Source organism: Neodiprion fabricii, chromosome 5 (genome assembly GCF_021155785.1).
Source record: "Neodiprion fabricii isolate iyNeoFabr1 chromosome 5, iyNeoFabr1.1, whole genome shotgun sequence".
Taxonomy (NCBI): domain Eukaryota; kingdom Metazoa; phylum Arthropoda; class Insecta; order Hymenoptera; family Diprionidae; genus Neodiprion; species Neodiprion fabricii.
In genome coordinates this window covers 29,692,875-29,713,189 of record NC_060243.1, presented here as the reverse complement: position 1 = coordinate 29,713,189, position 20,315 = coordinate 29,692,875, and the positions used below count along the sequence as shown (strand labels likewise).

Below are 20,315 nucleotides of genomic sequence, written 5' to 3'. Positions count from 1 at the left end.
ATCCCAGCCCACTCAGGACTGAAGGAAATCGAATCCATGCAACGGATAAACGTGCGTGATAAACAATATAAAGGCAATGTGATTCGCAAGTGCCAATTTTTTTTCTTTTCCGAAAATCGAGTTTTTTTTTTTCAATCCGGAATCGTAGGACGAACCGTTTAGATACGAGAAACGCGAGAAACCGAAACATAGATCCGCCAGATTTCTCGCGATTTCAAAAATATTTCCAACTTTCTATAATATTTTGACTTTTCTATAGACTTCATCTTCCTGTATTTCAAATTTCAATATGAAACATATTTTCTCGCCTTTGATTTAAATACCATAAATTCTATACCAATCAAATTTTTCCATCATTCCCAATTTTTAACCCCCACACCAAAATAGTCATATTCCTAATCGCTTTCGTGTTTATGAAAAATTAAAATAGCTGAATGAGATAAAAAATAATTAAGAAAAAGTGTCACCTATCACTAAAAATTATATTCCATTTGTTTTCAAGCATTTTTTACCTCACTGATGTCTCCGAAAAAAACAACGTTCTTAATCTAAACTGAATGTACGCGTAATAAAAATTACACTGTGGGGTATAATCTCGCTAAACTACGGTAAGAGTATTTGTAACGATGTAAAAAAAAAAAAAGTTTCTGGTTCCAAACGTCGATGTTCAAGTTTTCTCAAAATTGAGAAAAAAAATTCCCCAACGCACCATAATTCATCAGGGTTAAAAAAAAAAGAAAATCCCCGACTGTTCCAGACTTTCCTGGTTGAAAGTTCGAACGGGAGCCCAGCAATAATTCTCAAAAAATGTGCAACAAGAGAAACTGACTCACCTCCGAGTTGCTCGTAGCGACGCTCGAAAGTCCGGGTGACATGGCGCCAGTGCCGATATCGGGACTAACGGCATCGGCGTGCCCCTGAGGGAGGAGAGCGGGTCCTCTGGGGTAGGAGGCGATATGGGGATGCTGTGGCTTCGGCGGGTTGTGAGGGGGGGCGCTGTGCACCATGGGGGCGGCTATGGGGGCGACGGCATGCTGAGGAGGGGGCCCCGTGTCGAGGGGTGTGACGCACCCACCGCCCTCGCTGCCCTGGCTCGTCGGTATTTCGGATGCGTCGGAATCGCCGCCCCTGAAAGACTCGTGGAGGAACTGCCGGACTTGGTTCTTCTGCTTCTGGACGACGTGGTAGCGTGTCGGGTTCTCAAGCAACGTCCGTACCTGAAGAGCGAGAAATATACAGTCGAAATAAGCGCACAGAATTTTTCGTGCTTTGTACAATATAGAAATAGGACAGTAAAATTATATTCTAAGATGTAAGAATTAGACAACTGTGTCGTGATGACGATTTTTCCATATTTAGAGGTATAATTAGCAAGATCTCGGTGAATAATGGTCCGAATGAGTTGAAATTTGGATATAGCATTAATTTTCGTAAAATATACGCGTAAGTGAAAGCTAGTTCGAATATCTCTGTAGGGAGAAAAGTTTCGAATTTGAGTCCGTACCTGGAGAGGGTGAAATGTAGTGCCGAAATAAGCGCACAGAATTTGTCGTGCTTTGTATAATATGTATAGAAACAGTACAGCTAAATTATATTCTAAGACGTACGAATTAGACAACTGTGTCGTGATGACGATTTTTCCATATTTAGAAGTATAATTAGCAAGATCTCGTTGAATAATGATCCGAATGAGTTGAAATTTGGATATAGCATTCATTTTCGTAAAATATACGCGTAAGTGAAAGCTAGTTCGAATATCTCTGTAGGTAGAAAAGTTTCGAATTTGAGTCCGTACCTGGAGAGGGTGAAATGTAGTGCCGAAATAAGCGCACAGAATTTGTCGTGCTTTGTATAATATGTATAGAAACAGTACAGCGAAATTATATTCTAAGATGTACGAATTAGACAACTGTGTCGCGATGACGATTTTTCCATATTTAGAGGTATAATTAGCAAGATCTCGGTGAATAATGGTCCGAATGAGTTGAAATTTGGATATAGCATTCATTTTCGCAAGATATACGCGTACGTGAAAGCTGATTCAAATTTCTCTGTAGTTAAAAAAAAAGTTTCGAATTGGAGTGTCCGCTGCGCGTTGGCGTGAAGAAAGCTTCTTCGATAGGCATATAACTAAGAAATAATCAGACCGATTTTGTAATAAAATATAATCAGTTATCAAATATGAAGAATCGCGTCAACTCAGACCTACAAGATGACGAAAATCTGTTCATTTGTTATCGAAATATCGTCGGACAAAAAATTGATTGCACGCATAATCGGAGGTAATTCCCTACACCCAAAAGGCACGTTATTTTGGCACAAACGAATGGATGCATCAATGTTCTAAAATTATTTATAATAATGACAATTTTTTGAAACTACAGAAACATTAATACACAAATCGTTCTCTACACCCACGTCAAGCAGACATATTTTATTTCATTAAATTCAACTTGTTTTATGATTTTTTTCTTTTTTAAATTTTCTCCTTCTCATTACGGTTGTATTTGAAAATGGAGAGGAATAGAGTGAGATCGTGTCAACACAGCTGTCACATAGAAATAACGACGATAACGATACGCGGAAGTAAAAATGTATATTATAATTAACGACAAGCAGCTACATTTGGGAATAATTTCATCTTTGCTTAACATACTTTCGTTATTAACACCGTCTATTTTTATATCGAGCCTGATACACGGGTATAAATGTAATTAATTATTTATTATAACTTTTAAAATCGGCAAATACTTTCTCACCGTTTATAATCGATCGATCAACGCGGATCGCGAGTTACAGACATTGATCGTTAATTAATTATCACCGTTTTGACAACGGCTGTGATTGCTTGCTCATACCCGTGGCCTTGGACAATATATTACATACATACATATATTCGTATAGAATAATACAAGCACGTGCATACATACATGTAAATACTCGTACTATTCGAGTCGAATAATTTGGAAAATCAACGAGAAGCTTAAAAAATAAAGAAGGAAGAAGTATGAAAAAAACAAAGTAACGGAAAGTCGTGAAAATGGACGACGCTTACGCATGTAAAAAAAAAAGGTAATGTAAAAATTACACACATTCGTTATTGAAATCGAGGAAATTACGCACAACCCTCGATGATGACGCAGGTTGATGAATAACGTCGCAACGCGTACTCGCGGCTGTAATTATCTTTGCACTCGACGCGATCATTTACAACGTTACATTATCGGTACATAGGTATATACACATGTATACGCGTGTACGATCCAAGAGCACCGAAATTATTTTATCATTAACGATAGCACGTTTTGTTGTTATAAATGTAGTTTCTTGTCACGTCGATCTGCGATCTAAAATCGAAATTATCGTCAAAATTGCAGACCAAGAAGCATGGAATTGAGAAAAAAAAAGAAAAAAAAATTCGCATTTTGTGCGTAGAGTAAAGGATAGTACCTAATATTGTAAAACTGAAGGAATCAAGACATTTCCAAATCGTCGTATATTCAATGTAATAACATATCAAAAACGGACTAATAGCAAACTTGATTTAATTTAATTCTGGATATATTTTTTTTTTTTAATGACAACCGTCCAAGCTTAACCCCCCCCTCCATTACATGCGTATAATTTATAATGATTGGCGACAATGTGACAATTATTACTATTTACAAGATAACGCATATAATAGTATATCTGTACAATTATATTCAGGTATAAACTAATCGCGAGTGATCTGATAATTAAAAATCGTGTACAGTACTCGACGTTATTTGTTTTGTGTTCTTTTTAACACGCACCGATCGATGATACCGACGAAAGTTTATCAAAACCGATATAAGGTTCGTTTCCATTTTCTCAGATAAGTTTTTTCTTTTTTTTTTCTTTCCTCGTGCAATTAACGCATATCGTTACGTACATAGGTACGCACGCAAATAAGATTAAAATATTACATAATGATTAAAACCGACTGGAAAGAATACTGATTAATGATAAAATCTACGTGCGGACGTATTATACGTACGTCGAAATTTCGAAAGTTTCGAGATAAAAACAAAAAAAGAAAAAAAAAAAAAAACGTAATAAGTAAAAATATCCCAAAGATAAAATAAATTATCGATAAAACATGTACGTATATATAAAAGTACGTGGAATGTTTGAATACGTAATATGCAAAGGCCCAAGTTAAAGGTAATTTGTGTGAAACAAAAACAGGAAAAACTACAACTGAGTATACGGGAAGACATTTACGAGATAGAACAAGAGTATCGAATATAATAGCATACATACACAGACACAGCGAAGTATAATACATGAAAGGAATATTTGTGCGCTGTAAATAATTATCTCGGCCTATTTTTCATTCGATCATGCGTGTAAAATTGAATTTAAATGGTTGACACAATGCCACGATATTTTCCACGGTTAGCCGTTATGGTATAATACAGGCTTCTACGACATCGCAGATGACTTGTGAATGTCGGTACAATTATATCAATCGACTCTCGAATCGGTCGTGAAATAAAGAAAAAAAAAAGTCACGGAAAAAATTGTGTAGATATTTATGCGTACGCGCTCTTGTCAAACTTCAAACGAACTGCGTGTCAATTTTTTCGAAGAAAATAAGAGGAAAAAAAAAAAAGAAAAAAGAAAAAAAAAGAAAGAAAAGAGAAAAAACAATGTTCGAATCGAATTCGCGCCAAATTATTTACACGATTCGTTCCGATATTGGAAATCGGTAGATATTCAGAGAGTTTGATTTGCGAAATAAAAAAAAAATAAAAAAAAAAAAAAAAAAAAAAGAAGCCTCAGACCTTTACACGTTCTGTAAAAAAGATGCAAAAATTTAATTTTCACGAGCACAGAGAGGAAAAATCAACTGCCTCGAGGGTTTTTCAATCGGATCAAACCGCGTGCGTGCGCGTGTTCGTTTTTTTGTTGTTTTTTCTTTTTCTCTTTTTCATTCCTTCTCTCTTCGCCACTTTTTTTCGCTTCTTCGTTCGAACAATTGTACAACACATTCTCTCGACTGAGTTTAAAAAAAAAAAAAAAAAAGAAAAACCATTGATCTTGTAGGAAAAAATATGGACGATCGCGTGAAGAAGTTGGAATCTTACAAAAAATTGACTAAAATCCGTAAACGATATAAATACGGATGTGTATATTTTTTTCCGGAGAATAAACAATGTCGAAACGAATTACTTGAGTTAAAATTCAGAGTTTCTCAATGCGGATTAAATATCATCAACACAGCATCCATCTCACGTTCCATCCGAAATGTAAAATTGCACTGAATGTATACGATTTTTTTTCCTCACGAGAACCGAACGAACGGTGCGCTAAAAATGGAACATAGCCCCCGAAGCTAGGCGCGTTCTTTGTTTCGCCTCTTTTTGTCTCTTTAAACGAAATGACATAATTACGGAAAAAAAAAAGAAAAAAGAAAAAACAATAATAATCGACCCCGCATTATGTAGCTGTGCGGTAAACAACGGATATTCCGTGGCATTTCCAACTGCAGCCTGATTCACCGCGATTTTTTCATTTATTACAAAAACAAGGCCACCGCATGAATATATATATATATATATATATATATATGTATATTTTTATTTTATGTATGTACAGGTATGTATATTAGACTGTTTCGCGTTAGGACGATAAAATGTTTTTTTTTTCTCTCTCTCGCTAGAACGAGTACCGAACATTAGTTCACGACGGGGAAAAAAATTCCACGAAGAAGCTGGAACGAAGTTGTAAACTTTTTTTAAAAACATTTTTAGCGTTATTTTAATGATATCGAATCAAGCAATGCGATAAAAAAAAAAAAAAGAAAAGAAGAGAACTTGTAACGAAACAAATTTCGTAATGGTTCCCCATGTAATTTTCCGTATATGTACGGAATCGAATGGTTTGTGTTACCGTGCACAAATATTACCTGCGTTCCGTTAATAATGCCGCGGTGTGCGAGAGGCGGTATTCCATGAAAAAGTTCCAAGCCTATAAACTCGAGTTACCGGGTGAGGATTATCACGAATCCGGCCGATAACCGCGATGCAAGAAGATGAAACGGAGGGAGAGACGCGAGTTGAACGACGTTCGAGATGCTTCCGCCATCTCTGGGCGACTGGGAGAAATAAGATGAAGACACGTGGGTGTGGCCGGTCGGTAAGGGTGGGACAAAAAGCGCGGCAAACGCGTGATTCGATTTCTTTTTTTTTTTTTTTTTCAACACGTTCGCGCGTTTCGCAACTTGCGAAATCGTTTTGCGATGATAAAAAAGATCCCGTGCAAAAACGTCGAGTCGGAGAAGTTGGTTGGACTGGAAGACGAACGATTAACGGTCGGATTTTATCAGCATCTCAATTTCCCGGCCGGATTTATTCGGATTACGAAATTGGCGGGAAAATCGAGATGGAATTTAAATACTGAAAACGAATCTCCGCTTTTCTGTTCTTTCTGAACAAGAATTAAAACAATGAAAAGGAAAATAGTTCAACTTTCACTACTGCATCTAAGCGTTTCGATGTACAGAGATTAGAAAATCACAACCGAGCATTTCGAGATGGACGTTTACCTCTGTGATCGATCTTGTGTCGAAGATATCTCGGGACTGAACGTACGGATATCGATGATTTTTGTCTCAATCGACGCGGCTCTTCTTAACTTGGGACTGATTAGATTTTGGATCTGATCAGTCTAGTGATTTTTATCGCCGAATAATAAAATTTTTTTTAAAATTATTCCAATAATGATATCTGGAGAACCGATCAACGGATGTTTAAAATTTTTGTCTCGATCGACGCGGTTTTTCTCAACTTGATACTCATTGTTTTTCGAATTCGATCATCAGTACAGTGGTTTGAGTTATTCGAATAACGAAATTAAAAACAAAACAAAATATAAAATATGTCGAGAACGGATCAACGGTTTATTTAATAACTTTGACCTCAATCAACTCGGAACTAATCGGATTTAAGATTCAATCGCTTCGATATGTTTTCGAGGTTATTCGAAGAGTAAAATTTAATAAAAACAAAACATTCACTTCGCAAAATGTTTTCCGAGCGAAAAATTCGTCAAAGTAAAATAAAAATTTTTAAATTTCTCCTTCTAATCGTCGATAATCTTTTTTTACCTGCAACACTTGCGGAGGCACGTCAACGCCGATGGTTGAAAGCGGGGTCGGCGGAACGGGTCTCGGAGCTGCTGCTACCGGCCTGGAAAATCTTTGCTGATGTTCCGCCTCCCGTCTCTCTTGTTCCTGCAGCTGTTCCCTCATCAGCTGTAACCTGAGCTGTGTCCGAGAAGTTGGTGTGGCAGTTTTAAACGTTGGAGGGCTGAAATGATACGTGAGAAATAAAGATGGCGTTTAAGTAGAGGGTTGAAATTTTTCGGCGGGAAATTCAAACTCGAACTTGAATTTTTTTTTTTTTTTTTCTTTTTTTTCAATAAACCTACTCAACGACTGTCTCTAAGTAAAAACAATTAGCGGTATTGGGAATATTGCGAACTGTATCCAAGATGTGAAGATTGGTTGAAATTTTTCGGCGGGAAATTCAAACTCGAACTTGAATTTTTTTTTTTTTTCTTTTTTTTTCAATAAACCTGCTCAACGACTGTCTCTAAGTAAAAACAATTAGCGGTATTAGGAATATTGCGAACTGTATCCAAGATGTGAAGATTGGCCGTCGATTCAGGGTATAATAAATGTTAAATTCCAGTGTTGAGTCGGAGATTCAGATAAGACGACAATTTATCGTATGTATATATATATACACACACACACGGTAATATTTGACCGAGTATATTCAAGTGTATTTCTAGTCACGGGGCAAAAGTAATGGAAACGTTTCAGATCACATAACAGGTGAATAAGTCTGAGATAAATCTGTGACAGCGATACTCAGCCTCTGAATAAGTATGATCTTATATTTTTCAATACCGCGTGAAAAGAGTGAAATCGAAAAAAAAATGTAAATTTCTCCTGGCGTTTAACAATTCACAATATATATCATTGTATATCAACGACCTGAAATATTCAATTATACATTGATTCTCGAGGCCGAGGAAACTGCTTTCGCGATTTCGCGCAACGAGTAAAATATTCTTGATGAAAAAAAAAAAAAAAAAGCGGTAGAAAAAAAAATTTACTATACTATACACCGTACCGGTCAGTGTTGAACTGCTAACGAGAAGGGGGAAGATGAGGTTTAAATAAAACGAACAAACATCGGCCGGTTTCAATTCAAAATGGCCGTTCAAGTATGGAATCGAAAGGAGTAGAAGAATTTGAAAAAAAAAAAAACAAATAAGAAAAGAAAGGAATTACATTTTTTTCTATCGATTATATGTACACACGATAATATGCAGTATTAAAATAAAACGTTAATATTTCAATACAGCGGAAAAGCAAGACAAATGTCTCTCTCTCTCTCTCTCTCTGCCTGTCTCTCTCCTAAAAATAGATTACGGCCTGCAACACGCAATATCGCGGAGAATCCTTGCAGGTACATAAATTATACACACCCATATACATGTAAAAAATGTGCAGAGAATTCGCGCGTTTCTTTTACATACATAAATATTTCTGCTTTCAATTAACAAGCTATTCTCGACTGCAGAGGTATACAATACATACCTGCATTATGGTATGTACACCAAGCATAATACAATAAAGTCGCGCGCGTCGAGCAGATAAGGAGCAGAAAAAGAAAAAAAAAGAAAAGGAGAACAAGGACGAAAAGTCGAAGAAGTCGAAAGACAAATCGAGAGAGAGAGAGAGAGATTATAAAGATAAAGAGAAAAATGTTCTCCGCAATTGTTGAAATATTATTTTCAAGGCATTGTTAAATTGCCTCGATGCGTCGGATCGTTTAGCCCGAAATCGGAAATCATTGTCTTTTCCTCGCGTCACTTACTTACGGTACGTAAAAATACCGTAATGCCGACGATAAATAATGCGCGAATCGTTATAATCGTCGTTAATAAGTGAAAATTGATCAAATACCGGGATTAAAAGTGTCGGCGCTTAAACGAATTTTATTCTAAACGGGCGTAGCAATAACTTGCGAGTTTCGTAGCGACAAGGTGACGGAAGTAAAAAAAGAAGAGAAAAAATGATGACTAAAAAAAAAAAGTAAAAACACATCGCCGCGTATAAGGGAAACAAGAATAACATAAAGAGATATAAAAATTTGTACAAACAAAAATCGGAATAAACGGTAAAATGTTTAAAAATTTCAACCAACGTATTTTCCTTACATGGAATGTTCAAGTATACACAGAAAAGTTACCTCTATTTTCAACTCTTCGAACGTAACATTTTTTTTCCTTCGAATCTTCAAATCTCTCGTCCGAACGTGTATTATAATTTCCGATAACGTCTACGTTTATAATATAAAAGCATGATGCCGGCTGTCTAATCGCGTTGTATAATGTTCAACGTATAATATACACGCGTTGTAAATTATTTGGTTAATTTACGTTATTGAGAAAATAATATTCAAGATAATAACAACAATTGCAATAAAAACAACGGGCATCTAACGATGATGTCAAACAAAAGGAACGATAAAGTGTTAAAAAATAAAAAAATAAAAAAAAAACGATGCCGGAATATCAGTTTGCAGGGACTCAACCGTCAACTTTATATATCTTATCTTGCGTGTCGCCGGGTACGTCATAATATTATACATTATTAAACGTATAACCGCAACAGTGCGTAGAGTATGAATCAACCAATCTGCATCATAATTATATTCCAAGACTTAAATCTGAGACGCGATTACCAAATACGTCGAAACTGTTCATTTTTTTCATTTCTCTTCTTTCCTATTCTTTTTTTTTTTTTTTTATATATAACACACGCTCACAGGAAGAGGATGAATTTTGTGCATCGAAATTTTGCGGGTGAGATAAAAAAAAAAAAAAAAAAAAAAAAAATCGGATTTGAAATAAATGAATTTTGAAATCGCATGGTTATTGTTGAAATGTATAATTAAAACTTTTTCTCGTACATTACTACCGACACTCGATTCACCCAAATTTTCAGATACTGATGATTTTTTTTTTCCTGTTGGTAACTTTTTCCATCTCGTATGTAAAAGCATCGGATAAAAATTTTCAACAAAGAAGAAGAAAACTCGTTATCCGTTGCTCTTGCAATTATTTAACCCTGCCACAAACGAAACTTGTTCCAAACTCATCGGTTGTAATAATAACAATTATTATTATTGTTATTATTGTTATTATTGTTATTACGACTATCGTCACTCGAATAACGAGACCGGCGAGTGTCGGAAAAATACTTGCGATTCTTAGATAATACATTTATTGTGAGATAACCGCCTTTATAAGATGACCGATTGATTGAAAGTATTGTCGTTTCTTTTTTTTTTTTTTCTTTTTTGGAGGGGTTTTTTTTTTCTCTCTCTCTTTCTCTCTGTCTCTCTCAACGACGCGTCACGACGGCACATCGAGTCGAGGGATCATTCAGGAATAGAAAAACAAACGAAAAACCGCAAGATCTTTGGTGAAAAAAAAACTGAAAAAAAACTGGAAAAAAAAAATCCAGAACGGAAAAAACGTTCGCACCGCAAATTTTTCTTCTTCTTTCTTTTTCTTTTTTTCTTTTTTCTTTTCTTCTTTCGTTGGACGAATTTAAAGGGGCCTTGAACGGTTTGAAATTATGCCTGTCTTTAGGTTTTTTTATTACTTCTTTCTTCTTTTTCAAAGAAAACGAACACACTCGGAACATCCCAATTCTGAGGGCTTTTATTATACACAATTTCCCGAATATATCAGAATTTTGTTTCGTTGAAATTAATAAAAAAATGGCGGCACGTCGCACAAAAATGTAGCGCGATTCTAAAATATTATTCGAGCTATAAATAACAAAGTTCTAAAAACTCTGATTGCTCCAAGTGTTTTCATTTTCTTCGACAGACATTCCTTTCAACCCGTTTTATAATTATATACATATGTGTTGTATGCTAATAAAAAGATTGATACAGACATATATATATATGTGTGTGTGTGTGTGTGTGTGGGTGTGTGTATGCGAATATCGTGCAACGATAAGTGTAAAACGTAGATTAGATTTATTACCGCGTGTATAAGGAACAGTTTTAATGTGCGGCAAGCAATTAAATAAAAGTCTGCATGATATATATGTATATATATATATATATATATATATATATCAGTTACGTCTCGTTAGTATTTTCAAATTATCATCAACCTTTCGTCGTTGTTACTTTAATTAAGAATATTTTTCTATTCAGCCAGGTATTTCCATTAATTTTCTACCCGCATGTATTTTACGCAAGGTAACTTGTCGTTGATATTAATAAAGTACGAGCGTACAATTAAATCGCTGCATCCGTTTCCCGCTAATTTTCGAACGTTTTTAAACGAGAAAAAAGAAAAAAAGTACGTATCGCATTTGTCAAATCGATACGGAGGATACGACAGAGACAAAATTTTCGTCGTCTTTCCCAAGAATCAAACCTATACCTAATTAAACAATTGGATACCTCTGCGCAACACATTCTTCGTTCTATGTTTCACTTTTATCTCCGTAATGCGTTTTCATCGTTCGGCAAAATTTTAACGCACCGCTATTGTCAGGTATTTCAGTTTCGAAGTCTTTGCACAATGCAATATGCGAATAAAAAAACAAAAAGAAAAAAAAAAAAAAAAAGAAAAAAAAAACTTTGTTGTATCCCTTTCAAGAAAAATATACAGGCGTGTAACTATTTCAAGCATTTGCATACAAATTAGAGGCGGAAATTATTACGCGGTGAGCGGTTGTGACGTTTTTTAATTTTTCTTCAAATCTTCTCTTCTTCTCAACAATTAAAAATTATACAATTATACAGCGCGGGCGATATATGTTTTTATAAACAAACGTACTGTGTGTACAATTATCACCGATTACATCACACATCCTTCGACTCAATATCTTGGATGCACGAAAAATTCTAAACGTGATGCCTTTTTTTTTTTTTTGGTTCTTCATTCTAAATTTTCTCCCAAAATTAAATTGATTCTCGTTTGCAAATTAATTGACGTACGTTTTTGTTTTTCGCAATTATTCTCAATCATTTCGCACGTTTTTATTTCGATATTTTTGTTTAATCGCCTCGAGGAAATCACGAATTTCGATTCAACTATTTGTGCGATCCGGAAAAGTATTCCTCAACATTTTTAAACATATTTATTTTAGCGGCGTTTTCTTTTTTTTTTTTTTATTGTGGCTATTTTCGATAATTTACCGACAGATTTTCGATACCCGAGAGTGATTATTGCGATACAATGAAAATTATTATCGGTAGAAACAAATTGACTGAAAAAAAAAAAAAAAAAAAAAAAATTGTGAAAATTAAAGGAATAATTCGTTTCCGAGAAAATCTCCAATTTACACATATACAAACACGTTTTACATGAATTGTAAATTTTTGATGCCGCTGATTACGAATCTGAAATCAGGTTTTGAAATTTCTATCAAATTTCGAACTTTCGTCCACCACGTTGAATTGTCAAAATCTAATTTCAGTCTCGTAATCAGCAACCCGAAAAACCATAGATTACTATTTTGTTATAAAACTTGACTTGGCTCAATAAAGAGTGACTCAAAGTATTGATGAAAAAAACAAAGAAAAAAGCTACCAGAGGCGTGCGAAAATTTGCATTGCAAATCGATGAGAGCATAAAATTATTACAGTCATGCACAAAGAATTGCAACGAACGAAATAATTCAAGGTTGAATTCTTTTCTTTCTTTCTTTCTTTCAACGATAATTTTAGCGCTTTCTTAAATTCGCCACGTACGTAGATACTGCGGATAATAATTATAATATGTATATATATATATATATATATATATATATAAAATTATGCGTAGCAGTTGCGAATATTCGAAAAAATGTTTGAACATTTCTTTCACACATTCCAATCGACTCTAAATACTTGATTCTTTTTTCCATCCAATTTTCACGAATTCGTACGTACATGAATAACAAAAAAAAACCATCTTTCCTGACTGAGATTTGAAAAAAAAAATGCCTTCACCCTTTTTTTTCCTCTAATCCTTTCAAATTTCCAATTTCAGGATTCCATAAGAGCAAAAATTAACAGATGATTCGGTATCGGACACTTGTCACTGAAAGTACAGATTATTTAACAATAATCAAACGTGGAAACGTTTTCACGTTTTCACGTTTCACGCCGAATATAACTGGAGGAATGAAAGAAAAAAAAATCTTCAATCTCTCGATAAGCGCGCCGTCAAGGTTTGGAGAATCTCCAAAAATTCTCAAACGTAAAAAATAGAAATACTTATTTTAACAATAACACACTCGGCGTTATATATACATAGATATATATATATACATAATACTCTTATATAAATTGTGAGGTGAAAAAATGAGACAAAAAACGTGGGTAAGTGAAGGGAAGAAGAGACGGAAAAATATTTTTTTTTTAAATTGCCAAAAAAATCGGCAATCGCGTCTTTCTCAGGGTGGGGGAAACGAATTATCCCGTTTAAATGCCGCTGGAAGATATATAATATAAAAAAAAATAAATGAATAAAAAAAAAAAAAATAAATAAATTTCTTCCACTCGCTCTATTTATAACACCGCGTACGCATAATATATGCTGCGTGTAACGTCGCGTAATGACGTTCGCAGCATGCTGCAGCAGCGTGAATGCAGCGAGTATTCCAAATTGCCCGCAGTCATTTCAACGAAAAAATCCACTTGCCGTTTTACATGCATGCATGGACGATAAACGGAAACAACGACACGCCGGGTGTTCGGAGAACAAGTTTAATGAGAAATATTATTTTCCAAAAAACGACGAGGGAGAGTCTTTTTTTTTTTCCCCCATTATTATTATTATTGTTGTTGTTGTTGTTGTTGTTGTTGTTGTTGTTATTATCATTATTATTTCCGTCGACCACATTCGAATGGGAACAATTCGATTTTATTTCCTCAACGTGTCACAGATGCCGAAGAATTGTTAGAATTTTCAATAAAAGATAGTTCGATGACGTCATGTGACACTGGCCAATGGGGGACAAGCGTAACAGTGGTTCTCATATATATATATATATATATATATAGTAAATAAAGCATCGGTAATAACGAAGCGAAGATGAGGAAAAATAGGGAAGGAGATTATTCATAGCCGTTATTATTCTATGAATATATGTGTATACAATATACACATACATAGATATATATATATATTAGACTGGGCCAAAAAAATTGACTGTTTTTTTTTTTTTTGCAAAATATATTGAGAATATCATTCGGTATGACAAAAAAAAAATTTCATGAAAATTTAAGCCCTTAATATTAACTTTAAGAGGTCTGTCATCGCTATTTTTGATTTTCAGTAATAATTTGATGTTTTACGTCAGAACTGTCGAAATATTGAAGTGAAAAAATTTATGTTCACTTATGCCTTTATAAATTTAAATTCCCTACAAAAAAGGTCAGATTATAGATTTTTGTCAGACAAGCCGTTTCCGAGTAATTAAGCTTAATAAATTGATATAATTTCTCGATTAATTCTTAAAGTTAATATTAAGGGCTTAAAATTTCATGAAATTTTTTTTTTGCCATACTGAATGATATTCTCAATATATTTTTCAAAAAAAAAAAGTCCATTTTTTTGGCCCAGTCTAATATATAATACATATATGTGAAACTATTCTCGCAGGTAACGAAGCAGCAAAAAATCGCGGGACGGAGGCGGAAAACACGCAGAGCTTATTGTCAAATGTCAGGGTTTAGTTTATTTTTACAATCGCATCTATCTCATTAACGAAACGACGAGACATATAACCCAACCACCACCCTTCCGTCAGCCAAGTGTTCGAATTTTCAACTCGATAATAAGCCTTTTTTTCCCACATTATTCTTTCAGCATCGACAAGATGGGAAAGACAAATCCACACAGCTATCCAAATACCGGGAATTGAAAATTTTTCAGTGAAACTTCAGCGCTGTTTAGAACTTTGTTCTAATTTGTTCCGATATTTGCTTCGTTTATTTATTTATTTGTTTTATTCTTTTTTTTTTTATTTTACTGTCAGGAAAAAATATAAAAATTAAAAGAGCAAATCAAGCTGCAATAAAATTTCAAGCACGTTCCAATCGAGTAATTCCAACATAAGATTCTCGGGATTTATTTGCACGCCTATTCTTCCTCGTATCGATATTTTCTCCGGTCGTTTAAGCCGTTCGGTAAAAAACCTGCGGAGACTAACCGCATGCATTTTACATTGGAATGAGAAAAAACAGAAACGCGCAGTTAAGACAGATGAAAATTCTAACGTTATATACTGTAGTCAACCGGTTCTGAGAAAGACTGTTATAAATCACCCGATGAGAAGTGTCTTCATTTCCATTTCAAATAGACGGAAATTCCATGCAGTATGAAAATCGCAACTTAATGATTCAACGTTTATATATATATATGTATATATATATATATCTTGACCGTATAGTTCATTTCCGTTGGAAAATTACAACGAAACTCGAGCAATTTGTTACCGAACTGTGAACAATTGATCGACGGGTTTGATTTGTATAAAAATTATCGGTGAAAAACAAATGGCGTGAAAAATTCTTTTCAAAAGTAGGAAAAAATTGACCTATAACTTATCCGGAAGTATTTCAAACCAAAAATTAGATAATTCCTTTTTATACCCAAGACTGATGACAATCAAAGTCTTTATCAAGTCAGCTGCTTGTATATATTTATATTTATATATACATATATATATATATATAGTCCGGTGGTTTTTGGTCGTGGAGTTTATAGTATAAAAATACCCGCAAACCGCAGGTTATTTTCGTCAGGTAGCAGTTTCGCGGTACTATCTATAAGCGATCGGCTGGCCTGCGGTTAAACGCTTATACTTTAGCCAGCTGTCAAAAAATGACTCAAACGAAATCCGAAGCGAAACTAATTTCCGTGCACCGATTCGTCGCAGATTATGGTCGGGTAACGTTGGGTCAGGTTAGGTTAGGCTAGGTTGGATTAGGTTAGGTTAGAAGACATTCGTTCGTCTGGCACGGCTCCATATTCTAATTTAATTGAACTTCGCGTCGCTATTGAAACCTTCAAGGTTAAGGTCTGTAAATTAACGAATATAAGAAAATCTTTTTCGATTTTTCCAACAATATAAACTTTGCGTAAATCTTGTTATTTTACATAACACGATCGGTTTAACCGCGGGAAACAAATTCATACGTAATTTACACCGTTCCAATGGGAATAAATACCTGATTCAAATATCGAGGATACAGTTTGTAACCGAAAACAGTGAAAGATAGTTCGATGACGTCATGCGACACTGGCCAATGGGGGACAAGCGTAACAGCGGTTCTCATTTCCCAGAACAAAACGACTGGCTTGCAAACATTTCAGATCCTTACCGACGCGTATAGGCTGATAAAATTAGATAAAGATCGATAATGATTCCAGACAGAAATGCTGACAGTGAGAAGAGTCGATGAATATATTATCGTGACAATCGATCGAACTGCGATTTAACAACACGCCGAATTCTCTTTGGTCGAATAATAACTATATACATGCAGTATAACGAGGTACGTTCATGTGCATTAAGTGAACGACTCGCAGTCGGTATTAACCAGTTTTTACCAGTGATCAATTCCCTGACGTCATATAAGATATTGAGAGGGATCTCTCAATCCGACTGCGAAAACGATGATACGATGATCAAAACATAAGCTGCGGGATACAGATTCTAGCAAACTTATACATGCATCTGTGACAATAGGTAAATTCTACGATACGACTCGTGATGCAGACACGTGCGCAGCCGAATCATAACCTAAAATACATCTGACCTTATTGAAAAGGGTTGGGGTTAGTGAATAGGAAAAGAATATGATGTAAAGAAAAATAAATAAGAATAAAAATCACCCAGGAAGAGTGTTTTCATTCAAAAATAGAAACTTCGTAACCCAACTAACGGCATCCTCGTCGTAAATCATAACCTCTAATAACAGCTCTACGTGCTGCGTTCGGGTTGAGGAGAGGCGAGAGAAGAAAGCAAGCTTCGGCAAGCCTGCCAAAGAATAATGCGCGTTCTAGTGCAATAATTGGCGATATAAATTTTCAAAACACACGTCCTGTGGGTAGATACTGAAAAATCTCTTTGTCTTTACGGGTCTTTTGTTTTTCTTCTTATATCTTGTATTAAACGTTACATTGGTCATCAGACTACCAGACGCGTAACGAGTACCGTTGTAAGAGCGAAAATGAAAAATAAAAAAATAATAATACAAACATGTCTGCCTGACGCGTTAAACGGAGAAGCAACTCTAACAAGAAATTAAAACTTCTAGGGTCTTTTTGGCCCGAATTGTGGAGCTCCTGATGTATAGTTTCATCCAATATGGATCTTCCTCGGTTCTTCGTTTACGGTAGATCAAGGAGCATTGATTTAAATTACAATAATATACCTCTTCAGGTTCGAATCTATGAGACCCTATCATTAAAAATTCATCAGAGAACAATAAAAATTAATATTCAAAACTATGTATACACCACAGGTTTAATTTGTCACGGAATTTCATCATTCGTCAAACTGCCGATACAATCGACAATAACCTGAACGAAAAGAGGCATGTTGGATGAAACTAGGATTCACAGGCTCCAAATTTCAGGCCAATGAATGTATCCTAGAAATTTGAGTAGAAGTTTTGCACAATCTGTTCAACTGTTTCAGAGAATTGAAATCAGTCCAAAAAGAAATTTTACCAAAAAAGAATACAGATTTGCAAGTAAACGATATTCGAGCAATAAAGACTGTACAATATTTCAGAGTCCATTTAGAACTGTGCGGATAGCTCGAGGCATTCGTAATAGACGTTTGATCGCCTCGCAGTTCGGCTGCAAGAAAAATATACAAAGTGCAAAGTATACGATCCGGCCAATCCGTTTTTGTTGGGGGTAAATGGCACGGACATAATTTTGATGAAAGTAATCCCCCCCCGTTTTTCCGTCTCCCTCTAACTCGATTTCACCAAATATCTGAACGTTTCGCAATCCCGTTCCTTCATAAACGATTCGCGTTAGGAGAATGAAAATAGATTGATATTTCAGTTGGACAAGAAAGAGAGCAAGCAGCACGTATAATGTAAACCGTCGCTTTGAGGCGAACAAGCGTTACTGTAACCTGGATGCTTGACTGTAGATCTTTACCTTTCGGCAAATTAAAGAGGATAATTTGAATATGAGATGGGGGATGGGTGAGAAGCTTGAAAGTTAGTAATAAGCCGGAAGTTGAAGGAAAAAAAAAAGACTTGTTATACAATTTTGTTGCCAAAATCGTTGACTACTAATTCTAAAACGAAGGAAGCATTTTTTTTGTAACAAAAACGAATGTCCTGGCTACGATTAGCAGGCATCGATTCATTTATCGGCGAAATCAACTAGTCTGCGTTTTTTAAATCACGGAATTTTGTTCGATGCAGAAAAAAAAAGGATCGTTCAAATAAAATTCGACTTGATTGACGGGAGCCAAATCCTCGGAACGTCACTTAGTTTCGTCAAGTTTTCAACTTTCAAACTGTGCGCCCGAGATTACAGCGGGTCAATAATCGAACAACGTTGCAAACCTCGAAGTTCTTCAATAAAATTATCACCCAGTCAAAAACAAGATAGAAAGATGCAAAAAAAAAATAAATAAACAAACTAACGAACATTATAGGATTTAGTTAATACGACGATAGTAGTCCGGTATGTAGATATATGCATGTAGGTTACTACCAGCCGTGCGGCCTCGTGTCCCGCAAGATGGCGTTGGCGTTACCATCGGTCGGTAAAGCAGGGTGATCAACGATAGACGGATCCATTTCAAGTATCATTCGAAGATCGTCGTCGATGCCGAGATGAACCATGACCCTAGTAGTCTTTCCGACGTCTTCGTAGTTCCCCTGACTCCTTGCCCGGAAATTTCCCGCGGCATACCGATGTCGACAATTTTCGAATGGCGGACACGAACCGCCGACCGCAGCGCCACCGAACGAATTCTCCGTTCCCTGAGCAGTGATTCGCTTCTGACCGGATAGAGCCGAGTCGTTCATTCGATCGAGTCTGGCAACGAGCTCCTCAAATTCGCCGATCTGACGCGACGCCTCGTCGATCTGCATAATGACGACGGTGAACCACCACCGCCGTCCCGCATAGGGGTGTGATTTATTTTTTTATCTCTCCCCCTCCGTTACCCCCCTTCGTCTCTAATATCCCCCTCTTCACGTCTGTACCGTATGAAATTTGGTCCACAAACGCGGAAAAACGGCTATTAAAAACAAAAAAAAAAAACAACAAAAAAAAAACCACGAGACGCGCGACGTACGTCTCCTCGAGCCCCGTTGCTACTACGTCCGACGAAAAGGCCTGACGCATCTCGTCGGACGTCTACCTATATTGTGCCAACATTCGTTGCGCGCTCGCCGCAAACACCTTCGAACACGCCTCGTAATCTTTAACGAAGCCCACGTGTGTGCCGAAAAACCAACACGCCGGCAGCGCCGCTACTCAAAGCGATCTCCGATTCTTGACAGCGTAATTTTCTATTCTCGACTTGCGCGCCCCCCCCCCTGCTCTCTCTCTCTCTCACTGTCTCTCTGTCTCTCTGTCTATCTCTTTCCGCTGTTACTTCCCGTCGGCGCGACAACGGCACCTGCCGTCTTTAAATTTTCAAAATCATCTTACGTCGATAACCGTTGATCAGGATTCAGTATACCTACACAAGGTGATGGTAGCGTAACTCGCCGAGTTGTAGTTGTAATTAACCTCTCAAGTACGCAACTATTTTTTCGATCATCGAGTACACGCTCTGGGTCTGTGAGGTCCTGTGCTTTTTTTTCACGGTCTAGCATTTCAGAACTACTTTATTCCCATGAGCTTGAAAGAATTCTTAGATATTCCTCGAATATTGTAGAATCGATCCCCGTAGTTTAAACGCCGCTTCAGAAATATTAAATCATTGAAAAGAGTTCCGGAAAGAAAGAAGTTTCGTGACAAGAGTTGACGTTTTAACAATTTTTACGTTGATTGGACAAAAATTTGAAAGAAATTTGGGTAAAATAGTGGTGAAATCGAAATTTGAGAACAGGATTTGACAGAAGTGTTCTCGAAGGGTTAAAGTGGTTGAGCGTAAGTGATGTTGCTCTGTAGTAGCGCACGTTGACGAAGCTAATATCATGCAACAAAGATGATTATACGTATGTATTCCATTTGGGGCGAAGCACGGATTTTTATTACCT

At 36.0% G+C, this 20,315-nt stretch overlaps 1 protein-coding gene across 6 annotated transcripts in view; it reads right to left on the bottom strand.

Annotated features, from left to right (window-relative positions):
• Nucleotides 1–20,315, bottom strand: part of LOC124182392 (microphthalmia-associated transcription factor) — a 59,904-nt gene that overhangs the window by 32,061 nt on the left and 7,528 nt on the right. For 2 of the 6 annotated variants that reach the window (XM_046569596.1, XM_046569601.1), the window contains exons 1-3: nucleotides 18,814–19,258; nucleotides 7,133–7,334; nucleotides 834–1,217 (exon numbers count right to left, since the gene is read on the bottom strand). In XM_046569596.1, coding sequence (XP_046425552.1) covers nucleotides 834–1,217; nucleotides 7,133–7,334; nucleotides 18,814–19,196 — 969 coding nt within the window. In that variant the 5' untranslated portion in view covers nucleotides 19,197–19,258. Of the gene's footprint in view, nucleotides 1–833; nucleotides 1,218–7,132; nucleotides 7,335–18,813; nucleotides 19,260–20,315 lie in introns of those variants that run through there. The other 4 variants (XM_046569599.1, XM_046569600.1, XM_046569598.1 and 1 more) reach the window with 3 other exon arrangements.